We start from the raw sequence: 17,814 nt of genomic DNA, 5'->3' as shown, positions 1-17,814 counted from the left end.
AGCACTTTAAATAATTATTTGATCCTCATTAAATAATTATTTGATCCTCATAACAACACTGAAGTAAATAATGCAGGTATTATCTGTATTTTAAAGATGAAAAAACTTAAACCCAGAGAAGCTAAATAAAACATTTACCACTGGTTGTGTAGCTAGTATCAGACAAGATTAATTATTAAGTGATTAATTAATCTTGACTCCAAAGCTAGAACTCTCTCTACTACTTGTCTTGTGCTGGAATTCAAACCCAGTGCTCTCTTCCACTCTATCAATCAGCCTTTTAACTACACTCATTCTGTCTTGGGTAAAGCTTCATCTCAGGATCCTTTTTAATCTTGTTCCTCTTTTTCCTGATCTGTAAACTGAAGAGTTTGGACCAGATAATTTCTAAAGCCCTAACAGTCCTAAATCTATGATTTTATCGTCTACTATTGTTAGAGCCACACCACATACAGTTTGTTTTTATAAAACCTTTATGATACTTTCCATATGTCTCTGTTTCCAGAAAAGCAAACAAGACAAATAAAAAAAATAATAGTTTAGTGTTCCAAAAGTCAGTGCCAAGTGTCTCCACACTCCACAGAGTGTTCCAAAAGTCAGTGCAATTTTAAGGCACTGAAGGTCAAAACTGCACGAAGATACCCAATATGTAAAAGTGCCTATTATGGTTCTTTTCAACTTACCTTTTCTTAAACTATTAAATCTAATGGTATTGCTTTCATATAAGGAATTTCCTCAAAAAAACATTTATCAGGTAACTTCCTTAGGACTCTGATGATCTTTGTTTTCTTTCTTTCGAAACTGGACTAAGGACAATTCTAACATGTGATTTCATTATCCTAGTGTGGAAACTTCCTTCACTAATGCTGATGATACATGCCACTGACTCATGTGTAAATGACAGTTTTAGAGTTGCATTAAGTATTTGGGGGGTAGGGGAGAGGATCAGGGTTAAGTGACTTGCCCATAGTCACAAAACTAGTAAAGTATATAAGGTTGGATTTGAACTCAAGTTCTCCTGACTCCTAGGCTGGTGCTCTACCCACTATACCACTTAACTGCTCCAGCATTAAGTATCAAGAGGTTAGGCATTAGTTAATATGTGTCAGAATCAGGATTGAACCTTGGTTTTCATGACTCCTCACCTGCGTGTTAGCCCCTTGAAAAGGTTTTATTTTGGATTTGTATTTGAACATGCTAGATTACTTATCCTTCAACTATCTTTCCACAATCCCTAGGCATCTGCAAGGACTCCTAGGGCTTCCCAGACCACTATCACTGCTCCACCCCTCCTAAAAAAAAAAAGCCAGGGACAGCTAGGTGGCACAGTGAATAGAGCACTGACCCTGGAGTCAGGAGGACCTGAGTTCAAATTCGACCTCAGACACTTAACTAGCCATGTGACCTTGGGCAAGTCACTTAACCCAAATTGCCCTCTAAAACAAAACAAAACAAACAAATATGGGAAGAGAAATAAATGGAGATAAAAGTTACCATACAGTCTTCATTGTAAAGAAGAAGCATTTAATGATAGTGAATTTTGTTGAAAGAGATCTTAGCAGGAGAGAAAGATCCTACCTGGAAGAGAAGGAGACTATTCCTTGGCTCAGTTTTAAAGTTATATCAGCTTAAGGGAAGAGGTCTTTTTTCTTCATTCCACATGGGATAAATACAGTGGTTTTCATATGCTAAGTGTGTTCTTTGTAAAGGAATTAGTAGACACTTAATGTTTGTTGACTGACTTTTAGAAATGCTGCAGTGTGATCAGTGATTCTCAAAGTGTGGTCCTTTCCTGCTCAATGGTAGGGGGAGAGGCTGAAGGGAAGGAAAGAATTTGGAGCTCAAAATTTTAAAAAAGAATGTTAAATTTCTTTAAATTAAAAAATAAAAGGAATAGTTCTTTCCCTTCAAAAAAGAATCCACGATATCTCGTTTTCTGACATCAAACAATAATGTATTTGTTATCTCACTAGTCTCAAAAAACAAAAACAAGAACAAAATCTTCCTATTACTTTGTGTGAGGCTTTTTTTTTTTTAAAAGATGAGGTACGTGTACATGGTTCTTAGGGTATTCTGACTCATTTAAATGGTTCTCAGACTGGAAATTTGAGACTCACTGTTCTGGAAGACAGTAGCAGAAGTGAGGTGCCCAAAATAGTATCCTCTGCTACCTTTTATACCAATGATCCCCAAATTTGTTTTAGGTGTGATCTCTTGGTTAAGTATTTTGCATTTAAATACTGCAAAAATAATTAAATTTTCTTTAGGTAATTTATTACAAAATTACAAATATAAGAAATAATACCATTGCTGGGTATTTCCTACAGGGAGATATTGATTTTTTTTTTTAAAAGGCCCCTCAAGGCATGGCTAGGTGGCACAGTGAATAAAGCACCAGCCCTGGAGTCAGGAGGACCTGAGTTCCGATCTGGCCTCAGACACTTAACACAAAAACTATCTGTGTGACTCTGGGCAAGTCACTTATCCCCAATTGCCCTCCAAAAAAGCAAAAAAATAAAATAAAAGGCCCCTCATTCAGCAGAATATTTATAGCAGCACTTTTTGTGGTAGCAAAGAACAGGAAACTAAGTATTTGCCCATCGATTGGGGAATGACTAAACAAATTGTGGTATATGGATATAATGGACTATTATTGAGCTGTAAGAAACAACAAATATAATGACTACAGAGAATCATGGGAAAACTTGCATGAATTGATGCAAAAGTAAAGTAAGCAAAGCCAAGAAAATAATATATATAACTACAATAACGTAAATGGAAAGAACAACAACGAAAAAAAGAATGAATGCTACAAAATTACAAAGACTAAATTCGGTCCCTAGTAATAATAATATTAATAGCTAACATTCATATCCCAGTTTAAGGTTTGCAAGATACTTTACATATATTATCTCATTTATTGCCTCATTTCATCTAAAAAAAAAAAGAAACATGAAAAGACACCTATGAAAAGACACTTCTCCACTACTTTATTTTTTCCTTTTTGGAAAGGGGAAGGTAGGTACTGTGCCACCTACCCGCCCCTCCCAACTGCTTGATAGAGATGAAGGATCCATAGAAGAATACATATTGTCAGGTGTCTTTTTTTTTTTTTAAATCAGTTTTGCGGATTTTTTCCCTCTTCCTATTTTTATTTTTGTCTTAAAAAAAATCTTTATTATATGGGATAGCTCCCCAGAAAAGGGGAGGAGAATTATATATGGGGAAATGTAAGTGATATAAAAGCAAAATATATAAATAAAATCATTTTTTACATTTAGAAAACAACATAAGTAATTCTTAGGGACCATATCTCAAGTTCCCCAAGCCCAATCTAACTTCTAGATGTATACCTCCTACTCTAGCCTCTTTTCCCTTTATATATATTTATTTCTTTCTTTCTCACATCACCAATTACCTTTTTATTGATATTTATTCATTTTATAATAATAAAAAAGCTAGGAATTTTAAGATGTAGAGGTGAGGAGATCATGCATTTTAGGGATGAGAGGCAGCCCTATACAAAAATGACAGGATATGGAACGAATGTCTGAAAAGGCATCTTAAACCATATATCCAAAATAAACCTCATTATCATTTCCCTCAAAATCCAGTCCTTGTTCTAACTTACCTAATTCTGTTAAGAAATCCTTCTAGTGGCCCAGGTTGGCAACCTCAGAGTCATCCTTGCTTCCTTTTTCTCCCTCAATTCCATATTTAATTAATTGCCAAATCTAAGTTCACTACAGCTCTCATATCTGTCCCCTTTCCTCCACTCACATCACACCTACCCTAATTCAGGCTCATACCACCTTCTGCCAAAGCATGCTAACTGATCTCTTTGCTTTGTAGTCTGTCCCCTTATCTATGTCACTGACAAAATAAAGTGAAAACCAGTTTAAAAATGGAGTTGTTTTGGTATGGGAATCAAGAGAACCAATTAGATTCTATCTTAGAAACACTGACTTCATCTTGCGCTGCCACATCTACTCTTTTTCTAGCTGTTTTTCTGCAAATCATCCATGGGAAATTAGATAGTATAAGCCATGTATCATGTCATAAATACAGGACAATCCAGTCAATCAGCATATCTCAGTTTTGGGAAAAGAAAGACCTTGAAACCTTCTCGTCCTCCCAACTCAACCAAAACTCACTCCCCCTCCCAACTTGGAAAGCCTCTAATCTTTTCTCTAATTAGAAATCAAATTAACTAATTTTATATCCAGGTTTGTATTGTGATTTTCTTCTCATTAATTGGTCTCATTTAATTAACTGTTTTTAAGACATAAACATCTATCTTACTCTGTATTCAGGGTCTTTCGACTGACTAGTGAGTCCATTGACCTGTTTACTATGGCTGTTGTGCTAATAAATCATATAGCTTAGATTGTTTCCTTAGTTATTATTAATTGTACACCACAATTCCTTTGTACAAAAAGCTTTAGTGGTTTCCTATTCCTCTAGGATCAAATATAATTCATTTTGGCATTTAAAACCCTTACCTTCTGGTTCCAGTCTACCTGTCCAGGTTTATTACAGAGTTTTCCATTTCACTATGAACTTATAGATTCAGTCAAATTGGCCTATTTGCTGTTTCTCATACGTACAATTCCATTTCCCATTTCTTTGCATACACAGGGGATCCACTATGTCTGAAATGTATGCCCTCTTCACTTCTGCAACTTAGAATCCCTAGCTTTCCATTTTTAATTTTATTTTTTATTAATAAATTAATAAACATCCACAAGCATGAACATTTTAACAGCAGAACAAAAAAAGTTTGTAAATGAAACTGGGTAGTGAGTGACAAGGGTTGAGAGGTGACACCTGTTTCTGTGTAGCCTATGCAAAATCAAGCCTTTCTATTCTTGATTTGTGAGCTCTTCTTGCCCTGGTGCACAGCTTTTCCCTACACTAGAATGCTTTGTACTGGCTAGACTGTCCCTTGTGCCTGCAAATTTTTCTGTCTCCCTTTGCCAACCTATCCTGGAAGTTGACTCGCTGTGATTTTTTTTTTCCTTGGATTTTCTGATCAGGATGCAGTCGGGTGCATTTTCTAGGTGTGGGGGGAGTTGGGGAATAGACCTCAGCTTTATTTCTTCCTGCTGCTCTGCCATTTTAGTTTTACCACCTTCATCACACACACAACTTAAGTTCATCATTAGAAACTGTAAGCAAATGGAAATATGCTATGAAGCACAGGGGTGACTAGGATATCAAGAAATGTATGTGTGTTCACAAAAATCAGCTTTTCCACATGTTACACACAAAAGCAGAAAGAGACAAGAAATCCTATTTTAAATAACTAAAAAATGTATAATTAATCAAGATAGACAGAGGACTTATATAAATGCAACTATAGAATATTCTTTACAGAAATTAGGGAAGATTTAAAAAATTGGATAGGAATTAACTTTTTATGGTAGGATTATGCTAATGCAACAAAACTAACAGCAAAAAAATTAATTTAGAAACCCAGTGACATGATAACCAATCTTCCAAAGGATTATTCTATAGAAATGGAAAAAAATTGTGACAAGATTCACCAGGAGAAACAAAAGGTCAAAAACCATAAATGAAATTTAAAAAAAAATGGGAATAGGGTCTAGCAGATCTCTACTTTACTACAAAAATCATCAAAACTGTATCATGCTACCATGTTATAATTTGGTTTTTTTGCTGACATTTTCCATTTTTTACCTGTTTGTTGACCTCCATCCTTTTTTATCCCTAGATTTTCTTGGGAGTGGTTTTGCTTACTTGGGTCTTTTGCCAAATTAAAAAAAAAAGTTTTGACCCTTTACTGCTTCTCTCTGCTTTATTTATTTATTTGTTTTGCTTTTTGGAGGGGGGAATGTAAGGCAATTGGGGTTAAGTGACTTGCCTAAGGTCACATGACTAGTTTTTTGTGTTAAGTGTCTGAGGCTACATTTGAACTCAGGTCCTCCTGATTGCAGGGCTGGTACTCTATTCACTGTGCTACCTAGACGCCCCTTTTCTCTGCTTTATAAAGTGATACCTCTCATAATTTTCATTCTTTTTTGTAAAATTTTACCAATTAATTTATGGACTAAACTTAGGCTACCTTTGCTTCTCTTTCTCCTCTCCACAAATAAGTCTAAGCATTTGCTGACCAAGGTGCTTCTCTGGTTGCTTTGTTATGGCAACTGGTTCATATCAGTTAATCTTCTATAGAAAATATTTTTTAGAACTATCTGGTGATGGTTAAAAAGCAGAAAAGTTGATCAATGGAAATTATTGGGTACACAAGATCCAAAATCAATCAAACATAGTAGCTTAGTATTGTAATAAAACCAAAGACCTCAACTAGAGGAGTAAAAGCTATTATTCTACACACACATACACACACACTCTCTCTCTCCTAGGAAAACTAGGAAAGCAGACTAACAAATTAAGCTTAAATCAAAACACCATTTACTAAAACTAAACCAACTCTAAGGGGATATCTATCTTAGATATCAAAGTTCTATACCATAAACAAATTAAACGAGAATGGAAGGTAATATCTTTTACAAGTACAGAGAGAAGAGTCTTGACTAGACAAAGATTACAGAGGATAAAGGTAAATAAAATGGACACTTAAAAAAATTCAACTTTTTTTAAATTTTCAGTTACAAATTCTCCCCCTCTAACACCTCTCTCTTCCCTACCCACTAAGAAAGCAAAAAGAACAAAATTCATTAAGAATATAAGGATTTCCATTATCATCATTACTATTGAATATTGTAATAGAAATACTGGCTATAGCAATAAGACAAAAAGAAATTGAAGGAATAAAAATAGGCAATGAGGAAACAAAACTATAATTTTCTGCAGATAAGTTAGCATACTCAGAGAACACTAGAAAATCTATTTAAAAAGTAGTTGAAACAATTAATAACTTTGGCAAAGTTGTAGGATATAAAATAAGCCCACATAAATCACCAGTATTTCTATATATTATCAACAAAACACAGCAAGAGAAGATAGAAAGGGAAATTCCATTTAAAATAACTGCAAACAGCATAAATACATGGGACTGAGGCGGCCAGGTAGCACAGCGAGTAAGAGCACTGGCTCCAGTGTTGGGATGACCTGGAGATTGAATCCCGGGCTCAGACACTTAGCACCCACCCAGAAACACCTGGCCGTGTAACCTTGAGCAAGTTACTTAACCCCGATTGCTTTAAAAAAAAAAACAAAACAAAAACGTGGGACTCTATCTGCCAAGATATACTTAGGAACTATCTGAACACAATTATAAAACACTTTTAACACAAATAAAGATATATCTTAATAATTGGAGAAATATTCAATCCTCATAACTAGGCTGAGACAATATAATAAAAATGATAATACTAATTAAATTAATTTACTTATCCAGTGCCATGCCAATTTAACTACCAAAAATTACTTTATAGAGCAAGAAAAAAAATTCATCTGGAGAAACAAAAGGTCAAGAATGTTAAGGAAATTAATGACCAAAAAATGTGAAAGAAGGGGACCAAGCAGTACCAGATGTAAATCTATATTACAAAGTAGAAATCATCAAACATTTGCTACTGGTTAAGAAATAGAGTGGTTGATCCATGGAATAGATTAGGTATACAATATAGAGAAGCAATGAGCACAGTAATTAGTAATCTAGTGTTTGATAATCTCAAAGGAGTCAGGTATTTATGTAATTGGGAAATTTGTGGACATTTTGACCTTTATCACCATCCATGCACAAAACGTAGTTGCACTACATAATAAGGTTGAACAAAGAATAGCAGTGGAAAACCTAGAGCACAGAGTTGGTAAAGGCCTTGGCAAGGTGATGCTCTATTAGAAAAAATGACTCAACTTATCAAAACCTTTCAGATCCACTGGAAGAAAACTAAAGTTGTCACCTTCCTGCTTACCTGGGGAAGACATTGGCTCTGTGGGAAGCACTGCAAAATCAATTTCTAGGACTTCTGGCCAACATAGTGGCCTGAAGAGACATAGGCAGACCAGCTCCCATATACTCCTACCAAAACCTTAAAAATTTCACCAGACTAAATAATAGCCAAGAAACCCAATGAAAAGCTACAGTAGCGGGGCAGCTAGGTGGTGCAGTGAATAGAGCACTGGCCCTAGAGTCAGGAGGACCTGAGTTCAAATTTGACCTCAGATACTTAACATAAAAAAAACTAGTTGTGTGACCTTGGGCAAGTCTCAATCCCAAATGCCCTCCAAAAAGTAGAAAAAAAAAGAAAAAAAGCTACAGTAAGTGGCTTCTTCCAACCAGTACTAAACACGATAGTCATAAAACCATAGAGAATAAGTAAAGAGGGCCCACAGGAAAGGCCAGAACTACCCTAGGCAAACAGCCAAAAGCCATCCACTTAAGCAGATATACTCATAGCCTACAAGATTATGTATCCCAAGATAGCAAGAACAAAGGCCTCCTCTGAGAAAGCTATCGTATATGTCAGAAACCCACCATGTAGATCTTTGAAGCCACCAGGAACAGCTGCCCGTCAGATCAGAGAAATGGTGGCAATGAGATATCCTAAACCAGGGGGCTCCAAAGCCCCTAAAAATCCATCCAGAGATGCCAACAGAAGGCCTTGAATATCCAGTCTTTAAACTAAAGATCTAGGAGGCCCTAACCCCCAAGAGATAGAGGTCAACACAAGACTCAGAGGCCTCAGGACAAGACCAAGTTGAGCTGACCAATTCCACTATACCAAAGCCCCAGTTCAGGAGATGAATAAATCAAAGAAAACACCAATAAAAACCAATATAAAAATGACTGTAGCTCTATTAAGTCTCAAAAAAAAAATGAGTAGAACTGTAAGCAGGAACTCAAAGGAAAAAAAAAATTCTACAAGGTCTACAAAAATACTTGGAAAAAAATGACTAAGAGATAAAAAAAGAAATAAAATTTTAAAAAGAAAACCTCTGGAGAAAAGAATTAAGAAAACAAAATCTTAGAACACAAAGTCATACACCTTACCCAAGTAAGTAATGGACCCTCTGAAACCTATAATAGACCATTCAGGAATCATCACCTCCATGAAATAGCAAGAAATATAGAATCCAAACATTGAAAAGAGAAAATGTAATTATCTACTCTCAAAAAGCAAAGCAAAACCCCCTAAAACCCAACAACCTGGAAAACAGATCAGAGACATATTTTAAGAATCATTGACCTCAGAGGTAGGTTCAAGATGATGGAAGCAGAAGAAACAATGAGTCTAGCTTTTCACTATCCCTTCTCTACAATGATTTAGAAAATGTACCAGAAAGAATTTTTATCAGGAAAGCCAAGAAGAATCTTAGTGAGTCATTTTTCCAGCTCAGGGCAGCTTGCAAAGACTGACAGCATGATCAAGAGTTGCCTGAAATAGAATCTGGCCAGGAGTACCTACCATGACAAGCAGCATTGTACTACACAGGGACAGAAAGGGGGCTGATACAGAGCACCAGTGTAGGAAGCACCAGGGCAGAAAGAGATTTAAGGGTTCCTAGGATGAGCACTGGATACAGGAACACATGCTATTTGGCAGCTCTGTTGTCCATTCTCCTGTTCCAGGTCATAGATCTGGGGTGGAGAGAATCAGTAGTGAGTGTACCAGCTGGTACTATGTAGTACTAGCTATGTACTGAGCAAGGAACAAGTACTTTAAACAAACAGTAGTTGCCTGGCTCTGATCCCAGGAAGAAAATGGTGACTCACTTCTAGCCTTTAACCCAGAAGGTAAGCCTGAAGTGGAATAATCAGGGTACAAGTCTCAGACTAAAGGGGAACCAGCAGTTGAATTGCTCTGAACCCGTAGAACTTCCAAGTTCTAACAGTGACTGAGTCCAGCAGAAGTCTCTGGAAACTCAAACCAAGCACAAGTCAAGAGAATCAAACCTGGGTCAGAAACTTGGAGAGCTCAGATCAAGAAGGCAGTGAACACACTTCTCTCTGGATCACACCCTTTGGGAATGCTGAAAGCTTGCAGGCTACCAGACTGAACTGTGAAAACAGAAGGATGAAAGAGGACAGAAGCTGGGGCCAGACATCCTCCCTTAAATGTACAGAGCTTAGCCCTAATGTAAAGTCCAAAGTCAAGAAGAGGACGGGAAGGGTGAATAAACAAAGAAACAAAAAATCCCATCAAAAAGAGCTACCAAGAGCTAAAAAAAAAAAAAAAGAACTAACAAGGAAGCTCAAGATACAAACTTAGAAGAGAATGACTTAAAAATATCTGCAAGCAAATCCTGAAAGAAAAATGCAACCTGAACAAAAGTCCAATAATAATTCCTTAAAAAGTTAAAGCAACAGTTTAAAAGAGAGGTAAAAAAGGATTTTTAAAATGAAATGAGAGCAGTGAAGGAAAAAAAAATGAAAAGACGGGCAAGCCAGGGAAGAAACATATGACTGAATGACATTTGCTTCCTTTGGATTCCCTCTGTGTCTTGGTTCCAGGAATTTTCCTGCAATGCTCTCTCTACTCAACTTTACCTACTGGCTTCCCAAGCTTTCTTTGAGTCCCAACTAAAACCTCATCTATATAAAGCCTTTCCCAACTCATCTTAATTCTAGAGTCTTCCCTCTCAATCATTTCCTATTTACTGAGCATATAGCTTGTTCGTATAAGTTATTTGCTTGCCTCCCCTCTTAGATTGTGAGGTTCTTGAGGGCAGGTACTGTTTTTCTCCTCTTTTTCTATCCCAATCATTAAGTACACTGTAGTCACATTGTAGACCTTAAAAAAAATGTTTATTGACTGACTACCCAAACAGACTCCTCAAAAAGAAGGCAGGGGAAGAAATAGAAGAAAAAATATAAGAGAACAAAATGGTGGGAAGTTCATAAGGAAACAGAGAAGGCAGTTTTAAAGTAATGTGTAAGATATACTGTTCCTTTTTTTTTTTTAAAGAAAGCAAGCAGTATGAAATGGAGTCAGATTTATATTGAATCCTCTTTCTATATTCTGTTGTGTGTTTGGAAATGGCTCCCTTTTTTTTGGTGTATGAATTCAGAATTTAATATATTCCCCCCCCCAAAAATAAGGTCTACTGATTGGGAAATTTTTTCTACTTCATGGCTTTAACACCCTTCCTTCTATCACAGGCCTGGGGCACATGAAGACCTAGAAGAAGCCTCTGGCTACACAAGCTCTCTAGCAAAGTAAATGTAATTTACTTTGAGACTAAATATTAGAGAAAGTAAATTTGATAGACCAATGGTAACTAGAACAAGAATTTTAAAGGGCATATTTATTTATTCTTCAATATCATTTAGAACCTTAAAAAATCATATTGCAAAGGACTCATCTGTGAAAAGAAACCGATCTTTTACATACTATGATAATAAAACTGTAATCAAAAGGGAAATATAAAAAAAGATAGAGACTTAAATGAAAATTAAATAATGAGATCTTAAACAATGAATGGGTCAAAAAACAAATAATACAAACAATATAATAAAATACATAACAGTGACAGAAAATACCAAAATACGTATATTAAAATAGTACTTGGAAAAAATGTATATTCCTGAACAGCTTTTTTTTTTTTTGCTTTTTGGAGGGGAAAGGCAGTGCAATTGGGGTTAAGTGACTTGCCCAAGGTCATTCGGCTAGTTTTGTGTTAAGTGTCTGGGGCCAAATTTGAACTCTGGTCCTCCTGACTCCAGGGCCAGTGCTCTATTCCCTGTGCCACCTAGCTGCCCCGAACATAATTTTTTTTAAAAAAGGGAGTTATTGTGCATGCTTAAAAATAAAAATCCAACCTAGAAGACTAACAAATTAATCAACCCAAAACAAGCACAAAATAAATTAAAAAAAAATCAAAATGGTAGATCCACAAAATGTACAACAGAAATACCAAATTATAAACAAAAGAACTGTGTTTTTAAGACTAACATTCAATAAAACTTTGGCTAATTTGATTTTTTTTCTGAAGAGAACAAGAGAAAACCAAATTACATATCTAGCAAAGAAGAAAAATTCACAATGAATAGAGATGAAATTATACTAAACTGTCTCACCCAATCATGTCTCAGAAAACTGAAAACAATGAAATAGAAAAAACATAAAAACATCCAAATCTTATCATTCAATGTCTACAAGACTTGGAAAGTAAAACTGCATGGCATTAAAATAAGTCCATTTTAGTAAAATAGTATTTTAAAAGGCTCCTCATTAGGGTCCCTATCTTATTTGCTGTTCTGCTGACTTTCTTGCCTTTCCCCAATTCTAGCTTTGCCTTGTAGGGAGGAACTCCTGAAAGAATCAGACGTAGGAGAGCACCAACATCTAAAGGGTTACATCATGGCCCCTAGAGCCACACTGTTCAACTCTCTCCCACACAGGTCTTTTGGAACATAAAATGTACAGCCTGTACCAGGCCCATACTAAAAGCTTTTCCAGAACCTTTGGAATTACTGTGTTATTTCAAGTGACAAGGAGGTAGTGGACTAAAACAAACAGAAAAAAATGTTATTCCAAGTTACAAAGGATTTTTTAAAAACCATGTATTTTCTGCTTGGTATTACAGTTACTAGATAGAGCATGAATCTACATATGATAAAAAGAAACAATTGTGGTTACTTTTAAAAGATTTGTATTACTCCCTTTTACTTAATCTAATTAAATAGATTCCTAAAATACCTTATTGAGTCTACCAAGTGAAGAGATTAGATCTGCCCATTCACTTGATGATTCAAAATTTCGTAAAGCTTTTTCAATCATTGAAGAATAATTTTTGTATCTGTAATCACTCAATAGCTCCTGCTCTTCTGGATCCATTTTACATTCTCACAGTAGGAGAGGAACCTGAAACCAATAGAAAAAAAAAACAAAATAAAAACAAATGTGCACATGGTATATATAAACATTTATATAGCAAATGGAACAAAATAAACATCACCCTCTATAAAACATATAACCATATAAAATTATATCTGTAAATATCATTTTGCAGAAAATTTGGTTTATATTTAAAATTATTTTATTAACAGTGATTTATTTTGGGTAACTTGGTAATGTCACCAATGGGGCATTATGAACATTTTTCTCTTGTCCCTTCAAAGCAAAAACAAAGCCAGATTAAAAAAAAAAAAGGTCTCCCTTTTGTTGACCTTATATTTAGCAATTTAAATTTTATACTGGGAAATGATTCTCTAAGATTTAGCTAATAAGATGCAGAGGAGTTTCAATTTATGCAGGTGGATGAAATCAGATTCCTGACATCATGATACAACTGGAGATTGAGAGCAATACTTAACGCTCAACCTATTTTCTGAGAAAAAAGGAACTTTGAATATTTTCAACATTTTGAAAGCAAAAAGACATAAACATAATTTTTAAAAAAGTACCTAAAGGTGAATGGAAGGCTCAGCTACACAAAATTTATGAAACCAACAGTTACTTGAATATGCCAATAATGTCTTTAATCTACAAATTTATCACTTTTAGTATTTCTAGGATCCATGCTATTCTAGAATCATGCTATTTTTTCTTTTTTCTGTGTCTTTAAAATTACTTCCCATACATCCTTTCTCTGTTGAGTTTCTATAATCTTTTTAGAGCCTCCAGAATGACTGGAGTATTATGAAAAGCTATAACTCTAGTGGGCCTGATCTTAATACCACCAATGAAATATTATCATTCCTTTCCCCAGATTGTCAGATAATTTTTGACAACCTATAATGTTGCACTAATATTATTCTTCAACAATATCCTTCTTTGTATGGGCCTGTATAGTCATTCTAGCCTAGGTTTTTAATCCTTGATTTAAAGGAAAAATCTTTTCAAATACCAAATTATTCTCAAAAAATTCTAGTAAGGACTATTCTTCTAGTCCTTAAAAAATATCACATTTTGTTCCTTTGATCCCTCTACCCAATCCAATATAATTTTCTTAAGCATCTAAAGATATCTAACTGTTCCAGCTATTTTAAACACACACAGAGACACAGAGACAGAAACACAGACACACCCCTTTCACTTAACTTAAGCCAATCATTTCCTACAGGTAAAATACTATGTGAGGCAATGTGATATACTTCCTGGCTATATCCCAGGGTGACCACAAAAAACAGCAATAATTGGTAGGTAATATACTCAACAAAACTGATGGAAATCGCTTGTAGATACTAAGCAACTGCTTATGGAGAAGGTCAAGCAGATGCAACAGGTCCTCCAGTAGATTAGAGCAAAATGTTTATTGACATTAAAAGGATCTAATCAGAGCCCAAAACACCTAGAGATAATCAGAAGTGGTAAAATGGTTCTGTGAAGTCATGATGTGTTCTGATACAAGTGGTGACAGAACTGAACTAGAGAAACTGAGAAGAGAAAAAAGTCAGTAGAAACAAATTAGTATGGTGAGTAGAAAAGTATGCTTGGGGAAAGTATATACAACACTTTCGTGTCATTGAGAATGCAGTGGTTTTGAAGCAACTGAACTGGCTATACATCTGTAATTTTTTTTTAAAGTACTATTTAGCAAGACAAGCTCAAACCAGGAAAGGTTGGGAGGGGTGGAGATGAGCACAGTATGCCAGTGGTAATTTCAGAAACAGGTCTGTCAGTTACATTTGACTTCTACTTTGATAACTGAAAGATAAATGCTAAAAGAAATAATTAAGTTGTAAGTAGTGTAAACAATTACTTTACAAACTAACTTTTTGATTGAGATTAGAAGTTTGGTGGAAGAGAACAACCAGTAAGTCTACTAACAAGTATATAAATAATATTTAAATCAGTTATACCAACCTTATAACTGAAAAAAAAACTCCCCTAAGTTCCTACCATTAACAGTTCTTTTTAATGTAAATTCATTTCTGCCTATATTATTTTAAAGTTAATTGGTTGATTGTTCTAGCAATAAATAACATACTATAGTTGTTTCACTTCATCGAAGCGATCCTGTAGCTTTCTTTCTGTGGTAAAACCTACATATTGCCATATATCTATAAACTAAGAGAAAATAATCGTTTTGAAGTCATTCACACAGAAATTTAGAAATACTGAATTCATTCAACAAACATTTATGAAGTGCCTACCAAATAATTCGCAAAGAAAACCTCTGCAAAAACATTTACTAAAAAATTCTCAACCCTGACTCTGACATTAAAACTCAAGTTACTGCACGACTAACAGTATCTTCAGGACAAATAGTAGGTATTTAATAAATGTCTGTTGAAAAATATGTAAGGGTGTGGGTATTTTGAGCTTGGGTCCTCTAAAGTGCTAACAAAACTAGATGAAAGTAATTTTGTTTTAAAATAGCAGCCCCAACTAATGGTTTGGGGTGGAGGAAAATAATTCATTACCTTAGATAAAATACTCCAAAAGTTTTTTCTAAGTTGAGGTTTATTTTTCATAACCCTGTAACATTAAGCAACTTCGTGGTGCAATGGCTAGGTCGTAAGACCCCGTTTGCATCAATTCCCTCATTTGTAAAATGAGCTGGAGAAGGAAATGTCAAATCACTCTGTCTTTGTCTTTGTCAAGAAAACCTCAAATGGGATCACGAAGGGTAAGACAAGATTGAAAATGACTAAACAACAAAAAAATTTAACACCACAATCCTTTTGCTCAGAAGATTGTATTATGTTGGATGGAGACAAAAATACTGCAAAAATGAAAGTCAAGGAGCATGCTTTAGGGACAGAACCTTAGAGAGCTCAGTGTTCTGGGGTGGACCTCTTAAGACATCTAGGTCTTCCCTGGGCAAAGGATTTATTTTTCAAAGGATTACTCTTATGAATGAACACACACACACACACACACACACACACACACACACACACTCACTCACTCACTCACTCTCTCTCTCTCCACTCAATTTAAGCTGCTCTTCTACCAGCCAGGTGGGCACGCAACACTTATTAAGAGCCTACTACGTACAGGCACTAGGCGCTCATCTTTACCATTACTGGAGAGCCACAGTTTCACCTGAAATAAAGGGACGGTGGACGATTTGCCTTATGAGGCCCAGAGATTAGCAACAGCTGATCTTCCTGACAGTTAAGAAAAGGAAATATTTTCAGAGCACCTCCTTTCTTCCGCTATTTAAGTAAAATGGAAAGCCAGAAAGGATTCTTCTCTATCTGCTTCCTCCTGCAAAGGGACCCTTGGTTTGACAATGATAGAAATCTCACTACCTAGTCACCTCCATTATGCCAGGAATAAAGCATGAACGGCACCTGGACCCCCCCCCCCCCGACCCCCCAGTGGGAGAAGGCCAGGTCTCTAAGCAGGTGCCCCACCCTCATGCCAAAGGCTACGTAGGGTACTTTGTAACTAGGCGAGGGTACCAAGCCAGCAGCAAACAATAGGAAGGCTGCCTACCTAAGTCACGGTCCCAGCAAGAGGATGAGGGCTAGGAGAGTGTGGAACAACCTTCACAACACGCAACTTCTCCGGTGGTAGCTACAAAAATGAACGCCAACAGCAACCTAGAGAAAAGGAAACCGCCCAGTCTCTCATCCAATTTCTTCTCTGCTAGGCTCCACCACTGTGCTCACATAGATTCCCCAGTGATCCAATGGGGGAAGTCCTCGGGACGCAGGGGGCGGGCACGTACAGAGGGTAGCAGAAGGCGCTCGCCCTATGCAGCTGGTGTGGAAGGGGAGGACCGACCTATTGCTGCCTTTCGTCCTTCCAGGTGAGGCAGCATCTGTAGGCGGCAGTTACTGCGTGTACCCCGAGCGAGAGGCAAAGACGGTGGCTGATGCCGTTTGCTCCCCTTGGAGCTGAGAAAGTGAAATGTCCATGAGAAGAAAAGGGAAGCAGCTCTTTTTATTCCTTTAGTGAGCAGCTATCATTTGCTGTCATTGGGGCGGAGAGTACAAGCCAGAGCTACACACAAAGGAAGTAACCGGAAGAGCCAGTTTCCTACCCCAAAGGCAAGCCTGCTTGTCATCTGCTCCTCCTCCTTCTGGAGGATCTTAAAACCCCTATTGCAGTAGAATAGCAGCTATAGGGGAAGCTGGAAGAGTAGAGATAAAGGACTTACTTAAATATTGGACTGTTATAATATTATATATAAGATAAAGTCACATTTCACTAACCAAAGTTTTAGGCAATGTTCAATGTTAATTTGCAAAATTATTAGGTTCAAGGCAGGCACCTTTGTCTTTGATATCCTTACGTTGCATTTGTCTTGCCATGATTTACCTACCATTTCCAAAAGATGAATCCTAAAACGAGCAAATGTAGTAGCACTACGTGTAGACGGACTGCTTCCCCATATTTGGGTTGGGTGCCCAGAAGGGTAACTTCCACTCTCAGGATCTCAGAGTAACTCTGTGGGTCTACACTCCTAACACTGTATATAGCTCCAGGATGATTCCCATATACCCAATAGACACTTAAAGCAAAGGAATTTACTAAGATGACAAAACAAACAAAAAACCCAACTACAGTATGTATTTGGGGGAGACTGCAGCCTAGGAAGTGTGTTCAATTGAGTACATTGGTAGTGGAGGCACACTTGTAGGACAAATATATGACAATATATATGACAAATATAACTCACAACTCCTGATATTTCAGTGTCTGGAAAACCTTTCTTTTGTTAAAGAACTCACACATATATTGCGTGCAACAACTCTCCTGCTTGTATTGCCTAATTAGGTTTGCAGGATCTGCTCCTCTCTATAGCTCTCCGCTGAAGGTCTTAGCTCTCTCCTCAATCCATAGCTTTTCTCTGCTTCCAGAGGTCCTTTTTCTCTTCCTGCCTTGCTGTATCTGTCTATCCGTAATGTATTGTTTTCCCCTCAATTATGTCTCAAACTGTGTCAAACAGTTCAACTCTGGACCTGTTGGATAGGTTAATACC

At 36.5% G+C, this 17,814-nt stretch overlaps 1 protein-coding gene across 2 annotated transcripts in view; it reads right to left on the bottom strand.

Annotated features, from left to right (window-relative positions):
• Positions 1-17,470, bottom strand: part of DOP1B (DOP1 leucine zipper like protein B) — a 171,634-nt gene extending 154,164 nt beyond the window's left edge. For both annotated transcript variants that reach the window (XM_069075074.1, XM_069075075.1), the window contains exons 1-2: positions 16,323-17,470; positions 12,633-12,797 (exon numbers count right to left, since the gene is read on the bottom strand). In XM_069075074.1, the coding sequence (XP_068931175.1) occupies positions 12,633-12,770 (138 nt within the window). In that variant the 5' untranslated portion in view covers positions 12,771-12,797; positions 16,323-17,470. The remainder of the gene's footprint in view (positions 1-12,632; positions 12,798-16,322) is intronic.
• Positions 17,471-17,814: the final 344 nt, after the last annotated feature.

Source organism: Petaurus breviceps, unplaced genomic scaffold (assembly GCF_028583685.1).
Source record: "Petaurus breviceps papuanus isolate PSGF00001 unplaced genomic scaffold, PetGlider_PUasm1.0 90897, whole genome shotgun sequence".
Classification (NCBI taxonomy): domain Eukaryota; kingdom Metazoa; phylum Chordata; class Mammalia; order Diprotodontia; family Petauridae; genus Petaurus; species Petaurus breviceps.
Note: the sequence above shows the minus strand (reverse complement) of the source record. Positions and strands in the feature narration are given on the sequence as shown.